The sequence below is a fragment of the Impatiens glandulifera genome, chromosome 4 (genome assembly GCF_907164915.1).
Source record: "Impatiens glandulifera chromosome 4, dImpGla2.1, whole genome shotgun sequence".
Taxonomy (NCBI): domain Eukaryota; kingdom Viridiplantae; phylum Streptophyta; class Magnoliopsida; order Ericales; family Balsaminaceae; genus Impatiens; species Impatiens glandulifera.
The window spans coordinates 61,132,309-61,148,473 of record NC_061865.1 but is presented as its reverse complement, the minus strand read 5'-3'; the positions used below and the strand labels follow the sequence as shown (position 1 = coordinate 61,148,473).

Here is a 16,165-nt window from a genome sequence, read left to right as displayed (position 1 = left end):
AACGGATCAAGTGTGTGCCCGCTCACACTAAAGCAACTACCGAGACGGGCTAACTTTGTAAGCTGAGATCGCTGACCGCGGATGGAACGCCTAACGACATCACAAAATGACGTCGTTTCAAGTCATCTTTTTGCTGCTGCAGGTTGCTCGCCGGAATCACGACGCTCACCGGAGATTCTTCCAGAAGGGCTAGTGCGGTCATTTCTCCACCTTATTCCGATGATTCCTTCACCCTTATCATCCCCTCGTCATCGCCTACAATAGCCTTATAGCTAGGTTGAACACCTCGACATAGAACTAAGTTGCCATATTTTGAATAAGATTTAAGGATAAGCTCGCCGGAGATCAAATTGGACTTGAATTGACCTCCTCTACCGACCTAAAGCCACTATAAATATTTCTCCATCTTGAATAAAAAATAATTAAAGTAATGTCAATTTAAAAATAAAAAATATGTGGATATTACATGTTGCAAAAATTTTAATGCGGTTTAATATTTCTGTTATTTTAAATATATTTAACCTTTTTTTGACAAGTTCATACATATAAATAAAATTTTGATACTTAATAAGTAAATTTAACATTTTCTTACAAGATAGGTAAAATTGGCATTTTATATATATATATATATATATATATATTTATATATATATATATATATTTATTAAGACAGTGTAGTTATGAAACAACCTGTTCTTCTTCTGTCTTCTAACTGTATATTGGTTTTCTATCTTCTTGATTTTCGTTTTCAAATTTTGAGTTTCAATTTTAGGGTTTTCAAACATGTTATTGATCTAAGCTTAGAGCACATTGGGGATATTATTTTATTATGGATTTTCATAGTTTGAATTGTCTATTTGGATACCCAAATACCTTTTTATCTAAAGAAACTGGTACATTTTTGTTGAAAGGGCTAAAATTCACATATAATCTGGTTTTAGGTTAGAAATATCCTAACTGATAACATGGGAGCTTCAAGAATTGACCTTTGGCTTTCAATTTAAGTTTTCCTTTTTTCAAAAATATTACTGTCTCTATGATAACAACCAAAATGTAAAAAAAAACATCAAAGTATTAAAACAACACCATGAAAACATCAAAGAAACATACATGGAAGAAGAGTCTTCAATTCGAAATGACAGTCTAGTCACATTTGCTAAAAAAAATTATTCAAAGCTTATTAAATGAATCTCTGATGGCATGCAGTTTCTTTGTGACAACATCCATAGCCATCCTTTGACTCGGTAATGAATTTGAACATGAAACTCCAATACTCATCACTGCAATCAAGCTTTCTTCCATCAAATGAGTATTATTAGCTCTGTTTTGAAACCTACTGGCCATGACCCTCTCTTGTAAGACCCTTTCAATTCTATTATCAATGTAAGTCTCCTCCTCCACCCCTGCCTCCTCTAGTAGTAAAGATGGATCAACTATGTTCATCGCGTTCTCAGGCAATGCCATGGCCACAAAGCTGTGAAGGTCGAGTCCATCCTTGAACATGTCGTCCGTCGGTCTCTTTCCAGTAAACATTTCCAACAAGAGTATCCCGTAACTGTAAACATCTTCAAATGTTGAAACTTGTACTCTCAACCCACATTCTGAAATCACACCATCACCAAATCAAACATCATGTTCAGTTTAATAATAGGATAAGAAAAGAAAAGAAAAGAAAGAGATCAAACCTGGAGCAATATACCCAATTGAACCCTTCAAGCCCTCTGAAATGCTCTGGCCATTAGATGCTTCCAAGACAAAGCTAGCCAATCCGAAGTCACCAACATGAGCCGTCATGTCTTGGTCTAGCAATACGTTGCTAGGTTTCAAATCACGATGAACTATGGGCGTCTCACAATGATAATGAAGATATTCAAGGGCATGGGCTACATCCATCGCTATGGCTAGTCTTTGTTTCATGTTCAGTTTCTTATTTTGATCTTCAGGGTGCAACCATTGGTCTAGGTTCCCATTAATCATGAACTCATAAACTAGAGCCTTGAAGTCATTACCTTGATAATCCACACTGGAACAAACGGTTAATAGTTCCAGTAGATTGCGATGCTTAATACCTTTTAAAGCTTTGCATTCATCAATGAAGGTCTTTGTAGCTCCTTGTTGTTGCAAGTTTAGTACTTTAACGGCTACAACAGTTCCATCATTTGGTAAGGATCCTTTGTACACAGAACCGAAACTACCCGAACCAATTAAGTTACTGGTGGAGAACCCGTCTGTAGATCTTAGAAGGTCTTGGTAAGAAATAAAACGCACCTTCGGCAGTTCATTCTCAGAGGAGGTAGTTATGGGGGTTTTCTTAGTTCTCTTCCATATGCAAAATATAATCGCAGAAGACAACAAGGCAAACAAAACTATAACGATAACTACAATAATTATCGTCTTGCGTGTTAATGTTTTCCTCGAGGAACCAGCCGTCTTAGGAGGACAAGCAGGCAAAAGTAAGTTTGAAATTCCACCACAGAGATGCTCATTTCCAAGTAGAGTAATTTGGCTGGCATTGTTAAATATTCCTCCAGTTGGGACTTCACCCTGCAGATCATTATAAGAGAGATCAAGAATCTCTAGTCCCCTTATTTCTGCAAGAAACCGTGGGATCTCTCCAGATAGGTTATTGTGGGAAAGATCTAACTGAACTAAACCTTTCAAGTCTTTGATAGATGGAGGAATCTTTCCTTCAAATAGATTATTGTCCATCAATAACGTCTCCAAGATAATACAGCCTCCTAGGCTGCTAGGAATTTCACCTGATAAGTTATTACCTGAAACATGAAGCTCCTTTAGGTTTATCAACTTGCCCACTTCAAAGGGTATAGACCCAGTTAACTGATTGTTGGCTAATGATAAAGAAATTGACAATGAAGATAAACCCATGATTTCTTTGGGTATGCTTCCACCAAGATTATTTCTACTCAAGGTTAATTCCAGCAACTTAGTACAGTTTCCTAGGCTTGGAGGTATGTTTCCTTCTAGCATATTATCCTCCATAAACAACCCGGTTAGTGCTGTTAGATTCCCAAAAGAGGATGGAATCAACGTAGAAAATCTATTGTTGCTCAAATACAAACCCACTATGTTTTGAAGTTTCCCCAAGTCATTTGGGACTGATCCATTCAAACTGTTATTTTCTAAGCCAAGAGCGTATAAGTTAAATAGGTTTCCTATTCCATCAGGCAATGTCCCACTTAATAGGTTTGAACCCAGTGTAAGTCTTTGCATATTGGTTGAGAGATTGGCTATGGATCTTGGTAAAGATCCTCCAAACATGTTCCCTTTCAAACCAAGAAATTGCAAGGCTGAACAGTTGGCCAAGGAAGCCAAAAATTCTAGATCGGCAGCTTTGCCGTTTCCAAGTTTGTTGTTGTCAAAGTTGAGCCTATACAAATTCTGCAATCTTCCTAAACCAGTTGGTATAGTTCCACTAATAAGATTATTAGCAAAATCGAGTGCCTGAAGAGCTGATGAATTTCGCAATGAAGGTGGGATCTGCCCCTTGAATCTGTTGCCACCCCCATAAAAAAATTGAAGATTTGGAAACTTGAGGCCGATATCTTGAGGAAGCTCTCCATGTAGCTGGTTCTTTGTAACAGAGAAAAAGTATATGGTGGAAATATTGTAAATAGAGGATGGAATCGTGCCTACCAACTCATTTCCATATAATTGAAAAAACTTTAACTTGGAGAGTTTCCCAAGCTCTTGTGGTATGCCTCCTTGGAAATTATTCTGGGATAGCGAGAGGCTACGTAGAGATGAAAAATTCCCAATCCAAGTTGGGATTTTCCCTGTTAGCTTATTATTTGCAAGATATAAAAGCAGAAGCTTTGAGAGTGGGCTCAACTCATTTGGTATCTCACCAACAAGTTCATTTGACACTAAGTGAAGGACCTTGAGTTCCCTGCAGGTAGTTAAGTTGGTTGGGATATTCCCTCCAAGATAATTATTCGATAAGTTAAGAGACTGTAGCCTTTGTAGGCGGCCAATTTGTTGTGGGATTTCGCCACTGAAGCTGTTGTCCCCGAGATTGACTTGGGTTAGGAAGGTGAGGTTGCCCAAGGATGGAGTGATGGTGCCAACCAGACTCAGAGAAGACAAATTCAGGGTAATGACCCTCCCGCTGGATGGGCTGCAAGTGACACCAAACCAACTGCAGAAATGAATGGATTGATTCCATGAATCCATGATCTTATTAAGAGGGTCTGACGTGATTTGATTCTTGAAGTCAAGAAGAGCAAGCCAATCCGTCTCATTTCCTTGGCCAAGGAATGTTGTGTCAGTAACTGAGAGGGAGTAAGGAAGAAGTAGAAGAAGAAACAGAAACATGAAGAAACCTTCATTGCAGTGAGAAAAAACCATCTTTGTGAAAAAAAGCCAATGTCTGTTAAAATTTGAAGAACACAATAAAACTGTCAACTGTATTTCAGATTGATTGAGTTCATTCTGATTGCAAGCCTAACCTGCTTTATATAATTTTCTATACTATTATAAAACGTAATTAACACTCTTCTATAAAACGTTTCTCAAGGGATGGTTTTTGTTGACAAATTGACTTTGAAAATGGGCACTCTCTCCTGTTTTGAAACACTATAAATTTGCTTAAAAACAATTTTTTTATAAGAATCAAATATTATTTTTGATCAAATAATTAAAATAATATTCTAATTTTTTTCAATTATGTAAATATATTAATAAATATAATAATATTTGTTAGTTTAAATCCAACTAATATCCTACTTTTCTTTTCCATGTTATGTTTTTTTGTGTGTTTTAATCATTTTTATTTTAATTGCATGAATTATTAAAAAATATATATAAATTTTAGTAATGTAAGAATTACAAAAACAAATAGGCCAAGAGAAAAATACTCAAAATTCTATATCAAAGGTCAATACCGACAAGTCAGTCCCCATGGCCGTGCCAAAAAAGAGAAGTGTGACCACTGGTGCCATCTTCTTTAACGTGTAGAAAACTCATGGATTGGAAGAAGATATACATTGTTTTAGTCTACTTTTCTTTGTTTTGTGTTTTTAATTAACTCAAAAGTAAGTAAAGTAATGATACTTAAATGTCCTCTTGTAGAAAAATGATGATTATTTATAAAATAAAAATAAAAATTGCATACCAAAAAAAATTATGAAAATTCCAAATTATTTGATGTATAACTATAAAAGTTAGGGAATGTTTTTGATTTTTTTTTAAAAATATTTGAAGATAAGATAAACAGATTTTAAACAAATGTTATCGGAATAATAAATGTGTTATAAATAATAAATGATAATAAGATCGAACCCAAAATGTCAAGAGGAGTTCGGGTTAATGTTAATTCTACTTAATTCAATTAAATAATAATAAATAAATTTATAATTAGTTTGCTTTTGTTACAACAACTAAGACTACTTCTATATTTATCTCTAGAAGTGAGACTTCTCTAAAATCACCTCTTTATCTTTCTCATAAATATTTTTTTTTTAAAATTGTTAATATCATTTCAATAAAAATTTTAAAAGTGAGAAGTCAATAACAAAAATTAGACAAACCCTAACTATAATTAAATGATAACAATCAAAAGATTATAAAGAAATTGACTAGTAGCATTCGCAAATAGGGATTACAAACGAAAGAATACAATTAAAAATAAATCATAACTGTGACACCCTAAAATCCTAACTTCTAGTCTAAGATAGAGGGTGGAACCTAACCAATTCAGTCACATATGCGGAAGCTAAGTGGTGCCTTTTATCATTACTAGCAAAATGGTGCTATAAAAATCGTCCGTTCACTAAATGTTCTTACAAAACTACGGTCGTACGGTCTCAGTCCCTCCTTCCACACGCATCTCATGCACCTTACTCCACTCTAAGTCTCCCTTCACTTGTCACCTAAAAATTGTGGTTGGGTACCTACACCACACAAGCATAAGAAGTCGATAGACCCAACAAACATTTAAGAGATTATATAAAAGACATTTAAACTATTGAAGTCGAATTCGACTTCAATTTTGCTTTTGCAAACTTATCCCTTAAATACTTGTTCGTCTTCGACAGCCTAATTAGAGCGTAGGTTTTGACTTCAAAGGCTAGGGGAATTGAAGGCGGGGAGAAGACGTGCACATGCATGGGTGAAAAAACGAGGGGATAAAGTCGAGTATCGAAGGAGATAACTCTTTTGGAAGGTCGTCGGCGCCCGTCGCGGGCCTCCGGAGTTCGCGAAGAAGAACGAAACGACGTTGTTTCGTTTAGTTGGCCGCTCCATTGACATTCCGTCCAACGCTGGAGTATTTCGTTTGTCGTTTGGGTGTTCAGGCTAACGGGGTTAGCGTCCCCGTTAGTTGATTCGTTGTGGACGCGGGCGCACACGTGCTTGGTTACAATCGTCTACGTGGCATCTTTCTTGGCACTATATAAAAATTCAGCGTTGATCCAATGGCTGGAATCCTTGATGTAATATTTAAACATAATTTCGACTATATGAGATTATTAATCTATATTTTTTTTTATTAAAATGGTTATTTGAGATCGAATAATACTTTCTTGCGTTTTTCTTCACCAAATTAATACACATAAGTATTTTTGACAACATAATAAAAATTATGCTCATTTATTCTATTTTTAGGTATTTTGGGGTATTTATTTCATTATTTTAAGCCATTAATTATACATAATTTAAGTTTAAAATCATAATTAAATAATTTCAACATTTTTAATTAATTTTAGTAAAATAAATAATATTTTAACTTTAAATTATTTTTTAATTTTTATTTAATTTTTCTAATTAGAATTTAATTATCATAATAACTAACCTTAATTTAATTTTTAATCTCTTTTTGAGTTATTTTAAATTCATAAATTTAAAATATTATCTTAATATTAGTATAAATTAATAATATTATTTATAAATTAGGTAGGTCAAATCTTCATATTTACACATGTATATTACAAAATTGTCAGAATTTTATAATAATAAAATTATAATTTATAACTTCTCTTTTATTTTAATTATATATTACTGAAATAAATAGTATAATAAATATAAAATTAATATATATATATATATATATATAACCAAACTTATAAATTAAAAATAAAATTTATAAAATAAAATCAGTTTTAATTACACTTATTAATCCCCAATATTTATTTTTTTGAGGCGAACCTGTTCCAATTCCAGCCGGAGACTCGGACAGGGAATTTCAGAAGAGCCAATTTTATATAATATAATATTATTAATAATATCTTTTATAATATATATATATATATATATAATTTTGTCTAAATTATTTTTCTCAAACTCTTTTTTCTTACAATGAAATGAACAAATAAATCATACACATGTTGATCTTTCGCATTCCAGTTAAATAATTAAATCAATTTCAAAAAACTTTAATTAATAAAATTTAATTTTTAATTTTTTTTGAATTCGAACTCAAATAGTTTGAATGGTGAAAGAGTCAAGTACTAGTATAAATTTTGGTATTCGATTGAGCTCTAATATATACAAAGTAAATCGAGTCAAATTCAAGTATCACATTACTCGGTTTGACTCGACTATTTTACACTCTAATCCAACTTAACTGTTTTTGAAAGTTTGGCATCATAAATTTATGCAAATTAAATAAAAATAATTAAACATAATTTAAAAGAGAAAGAAAATATCTTGGTTTGTTGGTAATTAACTTTAAAAATTAAGTACTTATAATATATTTTCTATTTAACTTTCCAATTAAGGCATGTAACAAGAGCTCTCTTAGTTTGAGTTTATCTCAATTAAATAATATAAATATATATTTTTCATTAATCTTATTAATTAAATTTTAAAATAGTTCTTATATTTTATTTTAAATAATATTTATATACAAATACCTTTTAATCTAAATAACTATTTTCAAGAAAATAAATTATTTTAAAATAATTCAAAAACAAAAAGGACTGAAAAGAAAAAAATATTATATATATTTTTTAATTTAATAATGTGAGAAATATTAAAAAAAATTATCATTTAAAAAAATTAAAGAGAAAGTTATGTTATTAACATAATTTTATCTTTCTTCCTAACTTTTTTATATTTATAACTTTCTTTCCATATTATTATTCCATTACAAAATTTATAATAATATATTATTTTATTTTATAGTTAATTAAATAAAATGCAACTAGTTAAAATTATCAATCAAAAGGCCTAGATATCAAATCACTCAAACAAAATGATGAAAATTTGAAATTACTTTTAAAAAATATGAAATATTTTTGAACTTTTTAATTTACGGATAAACAAATTATAAGTTATAAATAATAAATGAGTTATAAGTAATAAATGAGGATAAGAGTAATTAGGAATTTAGGACTAAGACTACTTCTACATTTCTCTCTATAAGATAGGATCTCCAAAACCACTTCTCCATACACATTTAAATATAAGGATAAAAACATAATTTCAACAAAAAAAAAAATATTGTGGTTTGTTAGTAATTAATTTTGAAAATGAGATACTTATAATATATTTTCTATTTAACTTTCAAATTAAGGAAGGTAACTCTAGCTAGTTGTCTTAGTTTGATTTAATCTCAAATAAACAATTCAACCATATGTATATATTATTTAAATAAATAGTAAAATAGTCTTTATATTTTAAATTTGTTTAAAAAATATTTATACCCAAATACCTTTTTATCTAAATAATCATTTTTCTATAGTTAAATAATAAAATTGTTTAAAAATAATACTAAAATGTCATTAGAGTGTTCAACACTACAACCCGAAAAAAATGGTGAATAAGATGCAATCACTTGATCTATAACTATACATATTAAGACTATTTTTGAACATTTTAGTTACTAAAAACTAAAGATAAGATAAACAGATTAGTACCGGTCAAATATAGTTAGTTGTGTCCTAAATTAGAAATGAGGATAAGAATCATATTATCTCTAATTAATCGGTTGCTTTATATTGGACTAAGAATACTTCTACATTTCTCACTACAAGAGTGGAGCTCCAAAACCTCACCTTTTTTATCTCCAACTTTAATCTTATATATATAAGTAGTGAACTAAGTTATATTATTTATAAACATTACTAAATTGTTCTTTCTTCGATCAATATTCAATATAATTATAACTTAAACAATGACGGTAGTAGATAACAACAACAACAACAACTCAAACAATGGATCATCATCACCATGTGGATTCATCAAGCAACTCCTTCGCGGGAGATGGTTCATGGTTTTTGCATCCTTTCTTATCATGGCCAGCAGTGGCTCTAACTACATTTTCGGTGTTTATTCCTCCGCGCTTAAATCGAATCTCGATTACAATCAATCCGATCTTAACCTCATTAGCACTTTCAAAGATTGGGGTAGCGTTTTTGGCATTCCTACCGGCCTCCTTAGTGAGGTGGCTCCGCCTTCGGTCATTCTCATTATCGGTTCAGCCCTAAATTTTGCCGGTTATTTCCTAGTTTACCTTGCAGTCCTTGGCAAGATATCAAGACCCCCTCCTCTTCTCATGTGTGCTTACATTTTCATCGGGGCAAATTCTTGCAACTTTTTGAATACCGGATCCTACATGGTCTGTGTCAAGAATTTCCCCGCTAGCCGTGGGATGATGATCGGGATGATGAAGGGAATGTTGGGGTTGAGTGGAGCGTTATTCACTCAAATCTATTACGCTGCATGGGGTGGGAAAAACCCTATTTCATTGATCCTTTTAATCGCATGGCTTCCGGCTGTAACCGGATTGGTTTTCGTCACTACCATGAAACACTTGGAAAGTACTACAACACATCCGCACGAGAAAAGGGTTTATTTCCAATTCTTTGCCATCGCGGTTTCCTTGGGAGTTATTCTACTCCTCCTAACGATTTTAGAGACGTATTTCAACTTCTCGTCGAAAGAATACATAATAAGTTGTGTGGTTGTCCTTCTCGTATTATTCTCTCCTATCTTTATCGCGATAAGGGAGGAGACGTTGACTTGGAGAAAAAGAAATAGCCCGCCTCCCCCCGAGGAAGCGAACGAGGATCGTGAACGGGCCGTGGAGGAGGTCGAGGAGGTGGAGGTGGAGATGACAAACGATCAAATAATAGAGGGAAATGTAACTGAGGAAACTAGATCTAATTTAACATGTTTCAATAAGCCAAATAGGGGGAGTAACTTTGGAATAATGCAAGCATTAACTAGCATGGATATGATAATGTTATTTATAATAACATTTTGTGGATTTGGATGCTGCCAGGCTACAATAAACAACTTTGGACAAATAGGGGGATCCTTAAGCTATCCGACAAAGACAATTTCAGCCTTTATCTCATTAATCAGCATATGGAATTTCTATGGAAGAATTTTTACTGGATTCTTATCTGATTATCTACTAAGAAGATTTCACATCCCGAGGACCTTTTTACTAGTGTGCGCGTTAGTCGTAACCGCTGTGGCCGACGTTATAATCGCTTTAAACCCCTTTTCAGGTTCCATCTATCTTGCCTCCCTTTTGACGGGATTATCCTACGGATGCCAACTTACTTTGGTGTTTGTTTTGATATCGGAGTTTTTCGGATTAAAACATTTTCCTATGTTGGCAAATTGTGGGAATTTAGTGTCTCCTTTCGGTCTTTATACCTTTAATGTTCAAGTTGTTGGACGATTATACGACAATGAAGCACTTCGACAATTTAGGGCAATAAACGGGCCTAATAAAGCGCCCGTTGAAGACTTGACTTGCACCGGAAAAGAATGTTTTAAAAATTCGTTTCTTATCTTGGCCGGGGCTAATTTATTTGGGGCATTGGTAGCTTTTGTCTTGCATTTAAGAACTAGGAGATTTTACAAGGAACTATCTTCATAATATATATGAAATATGGTAGTATTTATTTCAGTGTTATTATCAAATATGCAGTTTTTCATTGGTACTCTTCTACTAATTAATATTTTCTTTCCTTACTCTATATTTGTTCATATTAACTTAACTTGTTATATTAATGATTTTATATTAAATTTATATTCGATGGGACGTGGAGTGTCCCAAGTGGGTACATGAAAATCAGAATAAAGGTATTAATGCTTTTTTTTTTTAAATATTACCCATGCAACTTGCAAAAGGCAACTCATTATTATTATTAGTAGTAGTATTATTAAAAGAGAAGACAACATAATAAGTGGGGGCAGTAATTCCATTAATTTGTCACAAAAAAATAATAATGTTTGATTGATGTTTCTGTCCAATGGAATGAAGCCAAAACAAAAACCAATGTGCCCAATTGAGAAAAGTTGCCACTACTTTAATTCATATTATTATTCTCTTTCTTTATGATGCCTACAATCATATTCAACACGGACACAAAAACTGTATATTGAAAATGAAACATTATAATCTGTAAAATATTAATTAACATGATAAAAAATTATATTTTGTATACATTTTCTTATACTTTTTAAGATTTTCTTATATAATAAGAGTTTTTTTAACTTTTAACCAAATTAGCTAGAATACGGTTAGGTGAGTTCGTAGTGATAATCAATTTGAGATTTTTAATGTCTTAACTCTTAAGTTACTTAGATTAATCGTGTAATAAATGATTTATCACATTATTGGCATATATATATTTTTTATTTTATTGTTAATTTAAAAAAAAAATTATGTATAACTATTTATTTAGAACAAAGAAAGTAGATTCTTTGCTATAATACTAATGGCTTCAAAACTAGTGATGTTAGTCCTTTTGTGTTTTTAATATATTAGGTAATACTTTGCATCATTAGTTCTTTTATTACTTTTATCATTAAATTCAAATATGTATAATTTTTTTCAAATAAAAAATATTATATTAATGGAAAAGAAAAATAGAGAGATTGAAGCTAATACCAACCGAAAATTTAACATATAAATAAAAATACAAGGATTAATTTATCAATAATGAGATCTTCTTAGAAAAAAAACCTATAACAAGTTGAAAATATAAAGATTTTCTCATCATCATCATAAATTCAAAATAATAATAAAATTACTAATTAATTTAAACTTAAGCCCAATATCCAACATGATTGCATATGATAAATTTAAAGATCATCAACAAAATGTATTAGGAAAATCATATTGCAATTGATGATTCCTAATATTATTGTTAAAACCAGTAGTCCTCAAGCCTTGATCATGGCTTTCCATATTGTTCCAGTACTTACTTGTGGCTTTCGATACGGTTTTTGTTGTTGTTGTCGTTGTTATGTTCGAATGAGAAGTCGAACAAGGACTGCTGTTGTTTTCGGGTGATGGTTTTCCTTTATTGTTGTTGTTTTTATTAATCAGATGAGCTGTTGTTATATCATGTATGCTCGATCTCCTCTTCATCTCCTTCCCACCTTCTCCGGAAACTTGTCTTATGAAGTATTTCTGAGCATGACTCGCCACCTGAGTAGGAGTTCTACTTGTCACAAAGTTTCGCGAAATAGTCCTCCAATCTCCCTTTCCATATTTCTTCAACCCCATCAAGAATAGCCTGTGCAACATAATATTGATCATTAATTCATCAATTCATCATCATCCATATGTTTATAATATCATACCTGTGTTCTTCCTCTGTCCAGGGAACACCCTTTTTTCGCTCTTGATCGAAAGTGCGAGAAGATGTTTGTTTCTTTCCACCATGGCTGTATAAGCCTGATTCTCCTAATTCCCAATCCAAAGTGAAAGAAGAAGAAGAAGAGTTTCTTCTTGTACATGTATTATTACTATTATAACCAGGAACTGGGATCAAACCAGCTTCTATGTCACATACATCTTCTTCCAATTCTCTGTACTGTTTAATAACATCATTCACAGTCTTTCCTGGGATCATCGCCGCCACATTGTACCATCGATCAGGCGTATCCTTATCGAACAAAGCAAGTGCGCTTTCAAACACTTTGTTCTCTTCAGATGTCCATTTAGTTCCTTCAAACAGCCAACTGCTAGAATTCCCAACATGAGTTGGGGAAATCATTCCTATTCCTATTCCAATTCCTATCCCAATTCCAATTCCTCCTCTATTCATATTAGCCAGGCAATTTATCAAACAGCTGGTGAGCAAGAAAATATAAATAGATGGTTTTTAAAACTCCAGAGTGAGAATGCAGAGAAAAGTTGTGTCTTTTATGAGTAAAAAGAGACTTGCAGTCAAGATGCATTTTTGAATTAGGAAAACATGAGTAAGGAAGGAATCGAAGAAAACCCACTATTTCAAAAACCAGATGGACCTCAGAATTAAAATCAGAATGTTAAATCTCAATCAAAATGGAACCAAAGTGAATACATCAAACATCAAAAGTTGATACCACCACCACTACTACAACCACCACCACAAAAAAGAAAGAGAGATTCTGAGAATTTCAATTGGGCCAATAAAATTGTTGTTAATGGCAGATCAAAAGAATGATGATGAGCTAAAGAAGTCAATCCATTGTACTTTGTTGGTTAGTGAGAGAAAGAGAGAGAGAGAGAGAGATCTTACATTCATAATAGCTTAGGAGAAGAAGAGGAAAAATGTTGGTCTGTAATTGGCTGGAATGGGTGGTCTGTGGTGGGGACCTGGATCTTAAGAAAAAGCTCTGTAAGACCCTTTTAATCAATTACAGTATAGCATAGCATAGCACTACTAATCTCTATAATGATTAAAATACTCTAAGACCTGCAAAACCAGAAAAGAAACTCCAAGGACAATCTGTCAATTTGCTGGAGAAGTAGATCCTGATGGGAATTGATGCAAAAATTTAATTTAACTTTTTTAAAAAGAAGTTTGGTAGTAGTAGTGGTTGTGTTTTATTAATAATACTTTTACTACTGTTCTTTCTTGTTTGGATCTATTATCTTATTATTTTTATACTTCTTTTTTTATATTTTTTCAAAATCAATACACATTCAAATGATATAAAATAGTTTAAAGGAAAAAATAGAGTATAATAACAAATTTTATATATTTATTACGTGAAAATATCATTATTTAACTCATTAAGATAGTTTAAGTGACAAGAGTAGTTCTAAAATATCAAATATCATATTCAATTCACACTTAAAATAGTTTAATTTGAGTAGAAGTCATAGTGCAATAGAGTCATGTTAGGTTCAAAAATTAAAAGAAAAATAAAAATTAAATAGTATAGTTATTATTTATGAAAATTCATTTAGTTAAAAGTTTTAATAGATTGGATTATAAAATAAATATTGGTATAAAATAAAATTGATTAAAATGAAGACAAATAAAAGCTAACCAACAATAGAGGTTTGATGTTGAGTTATTTGTTTTTCTTTATTGGGTTTCTTTTATAAAAAAAAATAAGTTATTTAAAATTTTAATTGTTTAAATTATTATAATGCTGGGTTTTGTTTTAAAATATAAAAAACTTTCATTTTATTTAAAAATGAAAATAATTGAACCAAATAAAAACTCAACTAACTTATTTATTTTATTAAACAATACTTTTTTCAAAAATTCAATTTTTTTAAATTAAAGAGCATATGGACCATTAAAGGACTATGAGATTCCAACTTTAATCATAGAAGGGGATGAATTCAGAATATTTTGGAAAAAAGGAAAAAAGTATTTTGTCACTTATGAAAAATTAATTTAATGATTAAAATTTGACCATTTTTTAGTTATGGGTTTTACAAACCAGGAAGGCAGGAATCAAAATAAATTAAAGACAATCAAACATTGGTTTATCATTAATTTGTTGAGGCCATAATTAATTAGTAGTTTAATTTAGCACCTTCTTAATAAATACCTTTTTTTAAAAGGATTAGTGGGATCGTTGAAAAAGATTAAGATACAATTGACATTGATTAGTCCAATCAAATAATGGCAGGTGTCTTCTTTATGTCATTTTCTTAATCACCTGATCATACTAATTTTATATTAAACTAATTTTATCACCCGTTTAAAAGCATACTTATTTAATTAATTAATTTTCAGTTTATGAAATTAATGATTACCAGAGGAGAAATACTTTTTTTTAAAATGACATGCTAGATAGTGGCACATATCATCTTCTTCATTCTTCATTTTTCATTTTTTAGTTTTTTAATAAAATGAACTTTGTGTAAAAGTAATTAAATATACAATTAATAACAAAATAATTGAGTAATGTTCAATTTCGCAACATAATAAAGACCTAACATTGCTGTGAAAGATGTTACTATTATAATAAATTCAAATCTCTAATAAGCAATATTTTAGTCATTAGATTAGGTAGACAGAATAATACAGAAAAGGGTGGCCAAATAAATTAATTATAATGCTGGTCTTGTAGACTCTAAACACCAACTTATTTTTAAATGTGGTTGAGGAATTAATTATTATTTTATTTAAGCATTTCTAAAAGGTGATGAGTACATGGGTATGTATTGAAGTAGGTGATATTTGTCCTATTCCTCATATATATAGTTGTCAATTAAAAGTATTATAATGAATTAATTATAAAATAAAGCTATACATATTGATTATGGCTCCACTATTAATTGCCCTTTTTAATTGCCCTTTTCTCTTTAATACTTTATGTCAGGTATAATTTGTTTGCAAACTCTATACAAAATAATTTAATAAGATACTTTTAAATGATAAAAAGAAAGCTTATTTCAAGTTACAAATTTTTGGGAACGATAATTTCTAATCCGACACGTAATCACGATCTGAACAAAACACGGGTTAATATATTTTTGGACTCGTGTCGAAATTAGGCGACCTTAAATTACCCAAAGTACAAGCCGATTTATAATTTATTGTTTTTTTTATAAAATTTTGTACTTGCACTTTTTTATCCACTCACTCATTTCTTGTAGGTTTTTCTATAAGTGAATTTGTAATTTAACTTTATTTATATTTTGTGTTGATGTTATTTTAATATGAAATAAAGTTGTGATATTAATTACATCGGGTTAAATTAGGTTGGTTCGAGTTGAGTCATACCAGTTAGGTCGGGTTCGGGTCAATTACAAATTAATATGTTAGGTTTAGATTATTGATTTTCCCCGAATTAACTTGTCCGCTAATCTACCAACTCGAATTCGACTTGAATGGTCACCTTCTACTAGTTTTATTATAGTCATCAACTTAAATTTTTTTTTAGTTATAAATAAAATATAAAACTTGTGATCAATCATAAGTGTCTTATACTTGAATTATCTTATTAATCA

At 31.1% G+C, this 16,165-nt stretch overlaps 3 protein-coding genes across 3 annotated transcripts; 1 reads left to right on the top strand and 2 right to left on the bottom strand.

The window, feature by feature from the left end:
- Window positions 1-1,035: 1,035 nt before the first annotated feature.
- LOC124935675 (probable LRR receptor-like serine/threonine-protein kinase At3g47570) lies at window positions 1,036-4,423 on the bottom strand. The gene is made up of 2 exons (XM_047476091.1): window positions 1,686-4,423; window positions 1,036-1,601 (listed from the first exon to the last, which is right to left on the bottom strand). Exons 1-2 carry the CDS (start codon window positions 4,363-4,365, stop codon window positions 1,171-1,173), a joined length of 3,111 nt encoding a protein of 1,036 aa, XP_047332047.1. The 5' UTR covers window positions 4,366-4,423; the 3' UTR covers window positions 1,036-1,170.
- Window positions 4,424-9,130: 4,707 nt separating this feature from the next.
- Window positions 9,131-10,849, top strand: LOC124935637. Its single transcript, XM_047476056.1, has one exon. It carries the CDS (start codon window positions 9,131-9,133, stop codon window positions 10,847-10,849), a length of 1,719 nt encoding a protein of 572 aa, XP_047332012.1.
- A 1,134-nt stretch (window positions 10,850-11,983) lies between these two features.
- On the bottom strand, window positions 11,984-13,632 carry LOC124935063 (transcription factor DIVARICATA-like). The gene is made up of 2 exons (XM_047475524.1): window positions 12,565-13,632; window positions 11,984-12,497 (listed from the first exon to the last, which is right to left on the bottom strand). Exons 1-2 carry the CDS (start codon window positions 13,029-13,031, stop codon window positions 12,071-12,073), a joined length of 894 nt encoding a protein of 297 aa, XP_047331480.1. The 5' UTR covers window positions 13,032-13,632; the 3' UTR covers window positions 11,984-12,070.
- Window positions 13,633-16,165: the final 2,533 nt, after the last annotated feature.